General features: G+C 32.7%; 1 protein-coding gene across 1 annotated transcript in view; it reads left to right on the top strand.

The window, feature by feature from the left end:
• The window catches only part of LOC106869168 (structural maintenance of chromosomes protein 4), a 45,128-nt gene that overhangs the window by 13,749 nt on the left and 21,972 nt on the right, over positions 1–9,407 (top strand). The window contains exons 10-15 of the mRNA XM_014914784.2: positions 1,545–1,688; positions 1,985–2,062; positions 2,412–2,533; positions 3,723–3,831; positions 5,615–5,746; positions 6,894–7,096. Of these exons, the coding sequence (XP_014770270.1) occupies positions 1,545–1,688; positions 1,985–2,062; positions 2,412–2,533; positions 3,723–3,831; positions 5,615–5,746; positions 6,894–7,096 (788 nt within the window). The remainder of the gene's footprint in view (positions 1–1,544; positions 1,689–1,984; positions 2,063–2,411; positions 2,534–3,722; positions 3,832–5,614; positions 5,747–6,893; positions 7,097–9,407) is intronic.

The following is a 9,407-nucleotide window of genomic DNA, read 5'->3' as shown; positions in this document are numbered from 1 at the left end:
GTCCTCTGGTGGTGGACGTACCTTGTGGCTTTTTACATTAACAATCATCATCATCATCATCATCATCATCGTCCGCTTTCCATGCTAGCATGGGTTGGACGATTTGACTGAGGACTGGTGAAACCGGATGGCAACACCAGGCTCCAGTCTAATTTGGCAGAGTTTCTACAGCTGGATGCCCTTCCTAACGCCAACCACTCAGAGTGTAGTGGGTGCTTTTACGTGTCACCCGCACGAAAACGGCCACGCTCGAAATGGTGTCTTTTATGTGCCACCCGCACAAGCCAGTCCAGGGGCACTGGCAACGATCTCGCTCGAAAATCCTACGGGAGCCAGTCAGGCGGTACTGGCAACGGCCACGCTCATATATGAATTAACTATTGTTAGACATAATACTGGAGATATATGGATCACCATACCTTATATCAGGATTCCAGTAGTTCCTCAGTTGAGTAAGCTGCTTGATATCTACCATAATGTTTATAGTAAAGAAAGCTCGCAGTATCAGTTGGCTGTTATAGTGGATCAGGTTTTCCATGAATAGAAATTATGCTTTGAGCATATTTGTTTCCTCCACAACAGTTTCAAAAACAACTTTTCGGTAAAAATAAAAACAAATAGCTCAATGGTTGAGCATTATGAGGCAGACTGTATTGTGGATCAGTATTTTCTGTGCAATCGGGAATTGTGGTTGATGTAATAATCTTCAACCATGTTCCCGGAATGTTTGCAAGATCATTTTCATCATTTTCATTATCAAAATCTTCTTCTGATGAAGATTCATAAATGTCAATATGATTTGTCCGAAGGCAAATCACTGTTGTTTCCGTTTATATTTTGTACATCATCAAGAGTAAAACCTTTGAAGTTGGAATTGTTACTTCTGATGCCATATCATTAGAAACTAAGATATACACTTGTCTTCAAACGTTGAAAAAACCAAGACGTCTCAAAAATTTCACTATATTTTTACTTGAATAAAGGTGGGAAAGGCTTTATCTTGCTTTATCTCAAAACTATGAGACTTCAATAATGTGATATCTTTATTTTTTAGTGATTTTTGTAGAGGAATCAGATACAGCCAGATTTGGTCAGTTCAAACAAATAAAGGGCTACAATTTTCGGCCGCTTTTGGTCAGTCTAAACGTTAAAGGGTTAAAAATAATACACTATTTATTTCAAATATGTTTTATAACCTGAAATTCTCTTATTTATTTTTCCATAGTTATTGGCAGGATAGTTTGCCTATCTATTTTAGTTAACTACTTGTCTATTTGTGAATGAGTTTTGTCATCTGAATATTTCTAATGAAAAGTTATTCTACTTTAGGAAAATTTCTTTTATCTGTGTGTTGTTATGGGAGTTAGCATAGGATTCTGGCTAATCAACTGGCCTGGCTTACAAGCACACAGAATTCCTTATCAAAACTTTTCTTTATGAAATAAATTTAAAAGTTTATCTCGTAATAACAAAATCAGTAAATTTTTTTACTATCTAAATTTTTTGAAAATGTTTTTTGGTTATATTTAAAAAAATATTTTTAGATTGGAGAGTTCAAATCAATTCCAGAAGAGGCTGAAAAAGTTTTGGTTGATCTAAATAAGAAATTGGAAACTCTTGAAGCGAAAAAGAAAGAAGAGGTTAAAAAAGTTCAAGAAGTGATGAAAAGTTTGAAAACTGAAACCAAGGTGAACATTTTTTGAGTTTTAGTGGAAAATATCACTTATTAACAGAATTTATATTTTCCATTTGATTACAATATACTTTTGTTTTGATAGGAAGTATTTTTTCTTATCTACTTCTGTCAACCTTACAACCAGTTATGATTCTCTAATAATTTCATAAAGTTAAATAGTTGCAGTGGTTTCCTATGTATTTCAGCACTATCAAAAGTACATTTCTGTGATTTATTTTAAATGTTTTCACTTATTTTGCTTTGTTTATTCATATTTTCATTCTAATCTTTAAATAACTCTGAATTTAGGATCTGCAAGAAGAGAAAGACAAGCAAGAAGAACAATTGTTAGGAATGCAAAAGTCAGTCAGTGAGAGCAAGTCACAGGTAGAATATGTAAATTCATTCCTTGTTGGTGCATAGAACCCTTCTACAAAATACTAGTTAAATAAATTTACTTATTTTTGTCAATCAAGATATATTTATTCTTTGAAATGATATTCCATAAAATGAAATGCTGCATTCTCTTCATTTTTGAATTAATTCTATAAATAAGCAATGAATTTTTTATTTCCTTCTTGTCCAAAACTTCAACAACATCCAACAATAATCTTTAGTTTTATTATATTTAATTTATTGAATTGAAGTTTAAATTTTCCATGATTAGCCACTGAATATCAAAATTCAAAAGTTATATTAATCATCTAAGTATATTTTCCAATTTGTTTTTTAATAGTATAATGTTGCCCAATCAGAGTTGGATATCTATCTTAGCAACGAACAAAATGAGCAATCAAAATTAAATGAACTGCAAAGGAACTTGAGTAAGGCCACAAGCACTCTAAAAGATCGCCAGAGGTTAATATCAATTTTTATAAAATCTTCTTTGGACAAATCTAAAGACAATTAACAGTCATTCAAGTGTAATATTAACAATTTAGTAGATTTTAAAAATCTATCTAATAGTCATCATCATCTTTTTCTGTTGTGTCTCTTTACTCACCTAGCATGCTTCCATTTTTTCTTCTTGACTATCACTCCACTCAATCTTTTCCTCTCATAATCTGTTTCCTCTCTTACTGTAGTCCGTCTTTTGCAGTTGTCTGCTATCCTAATTATTGATCACCTGTCCTTGAGTGAATGGACTCAACGTAGTGCAGTGAAGATGTCCTTTTGTCTTGCAGGGTACAAAGCAACTTCACTAGGGCTGGGACTATGATAAAATGCCTCTATTGCCATCTGTAAAGTGGTTGGGAAATGAGTATAGACATTGTAAGGTCAAGATAACTTTTTAGGTTTGTCAGGTGGTTGGTGCTAGGAATAGCATCCAACTGTAGGTATCATGTCAAAAGAAAACACAAGCTAGATGTGGCCCATGGCCAATTCTATGAGAGTAGTAACCTTGAATGAGAACTGAACTGGACTGTGATGATCTGTTCAGCCCATACCAGTATGTAAAGAGGATGTTAAATGTTAATTATGTACTCTTCTAAGTTCTCTGCTTTAATACCATATTGAAAAATATTCACTTATTTTCTTTTAATGCTGGGTTATTTGTTCTATTAATATATTGACAAAAATTGATGTTGCTGAACAATGAGGAGTAAGTGAACACTGGGAGGTTGATAACAGAAGTTCATTTGGTGATAATAGGTGAACAGGATATTTTGAATAAGCTTGTTTTATTGTATTTTGCTTTTCTTTGTAGATACCTCTTTAAAAATTTTGTTTTATTAACTTAAGGAGGATAACAGCAAATTTAACATATTTGTGTATTAAAAAATTCCTTCCTTTCTCTATAAATGAGTTAATGTATGTGTTGTTGTATTGATAACTATTGCATACTAACTTTAGTTGTTTCAGAAAAACATATCCTTTGTTTTTAGACTGATCTGGAATAGTTTCATTAAATTTCTAAAATATTGTTTGAAGAATATAATAAAACTTATGAAACATTGAAATATAATGTTGCATTATAAAAAGTTGCATTGTGAAAAGGAAATTGATGTATTTGGTATTTCTAATTTTTAATTTTCATGTTTTTTAGTCAAATTAAAGATATGGAACAAAAACTTCCCACTATTCAGAAAAATCTTGAAAAAAGCAAAAAAGAATTGGAACAAGCTACAGAATCAGAAAAGAATTCTTCAGAACAGGTAAAATTTAGTGAAGGAGAAAATAATTTTTATTATACTTCACTCTAATCTATAAACAGGTTTTGAATAAAAATCAAACCTTTGTAAAATGAACATGAGAGCAAGTCTGTAAAAACAGTAATCCTTTAGGGAGTTAGCTGCATTACTACACAGTAATCAATAGCTTTTTGAGATTAGACAAAAGGAAATTGAAATTTGACAGAAGATTCATATCTTATACTGTTAACATGCATATAATTATGTAATATAAAGGATAAGTTATTTGTTTTATGAAATTATACATTAAATACTAGTTTTACTTGTTGGAGTTTTCAGTTTTTAATCTAATGGCTTTCATAACATTATAAAATGTTTTCAAGGAAAGCTTTTTAAGATATTGTTCTTTTTAAAGAAATTAAATATACAAATATATCAATGTTCTAAAGGTATTGTTAGTTTTTGTAAATCTGTCAATCGTGTAGGGAAACCAGGCAACTTTACAGTTGTTAAATTAAAGGTTTAAACACACGCACACAAACATACAGTTGTACTGAAAATAATGCAAAGGTGGGCATAACTTGTCTATTAACTGAGAAAGTTTGTTCAAACTGCACGAGCTGGTAAAGTAACTCTTCCTCAAAACAATGGTATTATTTAGCCTAATCTCCATCACAAGTGATGCATTTGTGCCATTCTTGATCATGGCTTTCAAATTCTCTTGGAAAAAATTCAGGTGTGCACTGTTGTGCCTATTTCACAGCAACTTTCACCTGTGTCATCAAATTGTCCTTGAAGTCTGTCCATTGGATCAATGCCCGTTTGGCTGATTGCTATTTTTTTTTTTGTTGTCAAAGATGTGTGTGTGTGGTCATGCGTTGTCATGATGCATGTGGATTGGGTTCAGATTTTTGTTTGGTCTCTTCCTCCTAATGGTTTCTTTAATTGCTTTTTGAGTGTCTCAATGTACTGCTCGTTTATGGTACAGCGACATTCTAGTAAATCATGTCCTAGTTATCCCAAAATATAGTTACCATGATGATGTGCCAATCTTGGAGAAGAGGTGTGACTTCGTTTCATGAATTGAGACTTCGTTTCCAGATCATAAAGCTCTGGTCACTTTTACCCACTGCACGAGACTAGGAAAAACAAGATCAAACAAAAAACTCACAAAAACGTTTTCATTGGTTTCAAACATTTCCAGCAGATCAGAGCATTCTTCTACCCATCTCTCTTTCATTTATTCATACTTTATTAATAGAAAGGTGTTACATAGCATACTAGATATATAAAAGAAATTGGTGTGTTATTATTTCTTAAAATATAACAACTATAATAAAATGAATATTAGTATCTATCATCTCTGTACTGGTGACACGTAAAAAGCACCTTTCACACATTGGGCCTCATAGAGGCAAAGTGGCTGGTGCTGGTGGCATGTGAAAAGCTCCTTTCAAGTGTTGGGCCTCACAGAGGCAATGACCAAAGACCTTTGGCATTATGACATGCTTGAGAAGAAGACCTATCAAGCTGAGTAAAATCGCAGTTGTGGCAGATACTAGTATCACACAAATAACACCCATGCTGGTGGTATATAAAAGCATCCATTACACTCTTGAAGTGGTTGCTGTTAGGAAGGGCATCCAGCTGTAGAAATCGTGTCATATCAGACTGGAATCTGGTGCAGCCTTCCAGGTTGCCAACCCTGGTCAAACTGTCCAGCTCATACTAGCTTAGACAATGGACGTTCAGTGATGATGATATGTTTTGAAATGTTTAATGACATCTTACCTTTTTGTGTTTGAAGTTAAGAAATGCTCGTTTGAAAATTGAAGAAATGAAGAGGTCCATGCAATCAGCCAAGAGCAAAGGGAGGGTTTTGTCTACTTTAATGGAACAGAAGCGAAGAGGGAAACTTCCTGGAATTTTAGGCAGATTGGTAAGCATGTTTTTGAGTTATTTAATATTTCTGCTGTTGAATGTCTGTTACTGTTCAGTTTTTAATTTAATGTTTCCACTATATTTAAAAATGAGACATTTCATGCACACACACTTGCAAATTATGTGTGTGAAGCTTTAAATTATCACTTCATTAACTGCTACTTTAAAATAGCATGCATCAACTTTTATATGATTGTATATATTAAACTTTTATTTTCCAAAGTTGGCAGCTGTTGCTTGGGATAAGGTGATTAAGTTTTAATAAATAAACATAAATATTCTTCGATTTTCTGAGAATGATAAATGAATATTTTGGTTTGTGGTTTCACAGTTTATAGGTAATTTCAAGCCTCACTTCACATAACAGGATAATAATCAATATAATTAAGAATTTGGTATACCATTAAAAAAAAACAAACTGAGATGTTATTCTTCATTCTTCTTAGGCCTTAATAATTTTCATTGTATTATTATCAGCACATGCATGGCTCTATATGGGTGAAGGTGTCTGTGTGGTTAAGAAGTTTGTTTCCCAACCACATTGTTTCAGATTTGGTCCCACTGCATGGCATCTTGAACAAGTGTCTTCAATTATAGCCTCAGGCTGACTAAAAATTTTTTAGTAGATTTGCTAGATGGAAACTGAAAGATGCCTTTTGTATATGTGTGTATTTGTCTCTTTGTCTTAACATTTACATGATTGTTGTCAATGACTCATTCATTTCCAATATTCTGTGAAAACATGTCTGGCAATATTACCTTGGTATGTGTTGACAACGGGAAGGTCATCTGGCTGAAGAGAATCTGTCTTGATAAACTCAGTGTAACCCATGCACGCATGGAAAAGTGGATGCTAAAATGTTGATGATATTACTGTTATCAATATATCTGCCTGTATTCAGATGTGAAAAGAAGTTGCTTCAACATATTTACAATAGGACTTTTTTTTATTGGTGATTGGATAAATGCTGACTTAAATCTTGGCACCCCATGACTTCTGATTTTACAGCATTTCAGTTCCTCTTCAATGACTATCTTGGTTGTTTTTGTTGATTTTTACATTGTTTTTTTTTTCTTATCTTTTCTGATGTTTGTTTAATAATTAATTCCAACAATTTTTTTTTATATATATATATATTTAACAGGGTGATCTAGGTGCAATTGATAGCAAATTTGATTGTGCCATTTCAACTGCTTGTGGTGCTCTTGACAATATTTTAGTTGACACCATTGATACAGCTCGCCGCTGCATTGAGTTCCTCAAGGCTAACAACGCTGGTTCTACTACATTCATTTGTCTTGAAAAAATGGATAAATGGAAAAGCTACTGCAATAGAAAAATAACAACGTAAGCTTTGTTGATATATAGTTGCTTTATATTACAAAACATTTTAAAAATATATAATACATTTTCCCAACATTTCACACCTGGAGTATAAGATGGTTTTCTATTGGGTGGGAAAACATTTGGATAAACACATTTGAATAGAAAATATATATAAATGTAGTATTAAAATTAAAAATAGGAATAGTTTTGTAACAAAAATGTAATAGCTCTATGATATTGTTGTCTAATGCAAAGCTAAATAATTAATTAAAATGGTTTCTAGTTTCAAAACAAACACAGTTGAAAGATTCAGATATTCTTCTTGCTTGTCTTACATGAATATTGTGTGGATGAATGCTAAATATTCATGGAAAAATACATAGTAAATGATTTAAAAATTTTCGTAAACCTAAGTTTGTATTAAAAAAAAGGATTCTAAATTAATTTTCAGAGGCAATTATATTGATTTTTGTCTATCTTGTATTATAATCTATGTTACCTTCTGTATAAACTGGGAAAAAGAGAATACTTATTACTAAATAAAATTTAATATTTTTAATGAAGTCAGTAATGTGAAAGTATTCATAGTAACTATGAAAGGTTTTCAAGGAAGAAATGTTAAGATCAATTTTTAATTGATAAAGTTTTAGGAAAATGTTAAAATCTCTATATAAATAGGATTTCTATAGTTTCTTCTAAAAAAATGGTAGCACTACATATATGTTGTATGTTTGTTCTAAGAAAATATTTAATCCCTAGAATTCAAGAAACCTGATTGTCTGCAAGCAAAAAATGTCATATGTTAGCTTGCCACGAGGTGAGCGAATGTGTAGTGTTTTGAGTGATTGTTCATCAAAGACTAAATGGTACTTTCTGAAATTAGTTATTTTCTCTCAGCATTGCAAACTAACATATTTCATTTACGCTTCAATTTTTTTTGTTTTGTGACCAAATTAGTAAAGAATTTATTTTCAAAATATTCAAGAATTTGGAGGCATTTAGTAAAATAACGTTTTCATTATTATGTTGTTGAAACATAAGTTAACAAAAGGTTCCTACAAATATTTACAATGGAAGGTTTTAATTCAAATATAAATACATTAGCTCTTTACCCAGCAAAGATGAGTCAACTTGTCTTCACCAATTTCTCTTTTTCTGAGTGCGACGAGTAAACTCATCCAAAACATAATTTCAAAAACAGCCACAGACGAGTTTATATGTCAATTCTCGGCATTTCTCGGTTTTTGTGTTTCTCTTTTTTACAAATTACACCCAGATGTTGAGCTTAGAATATGACAAAACGTATGAATCTTCTATTAGAGGCTTGAATACATCAGATGAGAGTGCAAGCCTGTCTGATTAAAAAAATATATATTTGTCTGAAAATGAAAGGTTTTCTCCAAAAGAAGTCGCCGGGGAAGGGGTTAAATGAATCAGAGCCAGTATCAAAAAAATAAAACACTCAAGTTACTTTGTATGCCTCCACCCAGATGGTAGACAGGAGACTGATCTCAGGTTATTAGCATTTACTGTGATGTGAAGGACATTGAAAACATTTTTTTTTCTGTATGGCAAGGTGTTTTAAGTGCTAGTATATGCTTAGCATATAGAAGTGGTTGTGCATGTGCTGACTGATTCCAATGGATGACAGCTGTTCAAGCTGAAAGTTCAACTGAAATTATCTATGGGTTATTACAGTTATACTTGCTCTGGAAATAACCATTCACTTATTGTGTAATGAGCTCTAACACACAGTAGCAGTTTACAGGGTGTGTTTAGAGACTGCATTCAGGCATTGAACTCTAGGGCATATTATACACTGAGATATATAATACATAGAGTAAAATAATATTTAAATAGAAAATACCAATAAATATAGTAGTTAATATTAGAAGTAGGAATAATTTTTTATGTAAAAGATATGGTGCGCAATATTATTGATTAAAAACAATGTTATTGATTAACATTGTTTATATATTTTCTTTGATTTTCATCATCATCATCATCATCATCATTGTTTAACGTCCGCTTTCCATGCTACCATGGGTTGGACGATTTGACTGAGGACTGGTGAAACCGGATGGCAACACCAGGCTCCAATCTAAATTTGGCAGAGTTTCTACAGCTGGATACCCTTCCTAACGCCAACCACTCAGTGTAGTAGGTGCTTTTACGTGTCACCTACACGAAGGCCAGTCAGGCGATACTGGCAACGGCCACGCTCGAAATGGTGTCTTTTATGTGCCACCTGCACAAGCCAGTCCAGGGGCACTGGCAACGATCTCGCTCGAAAATCCTACGGAAGCCAGTCAGGCGGTACTGGCAACGGCCA

The sequence above is a fragment of the Octopus bimaculoides genome, chromosome 5 (assembly GCF_001194135.2).
Source record: "Octopus bimaculoides isolate UCB-OBI-ISO-001 chromosome 5, ASM119413v2, whole genome shotgun sequence".
In the NCBI taxonomy this organism is placed as follows: Eukaryota; Metazoa; Mollusca; class Cephalopoda; order Octopoda; family Octopodidae; genus Octopus; species Octopus bimaculoides.
The sequence above is the reverse complement of the archived record's forward strand: the minus strand, read 5'-3'. Positions and strand labels throughout refer to the sequence as shown.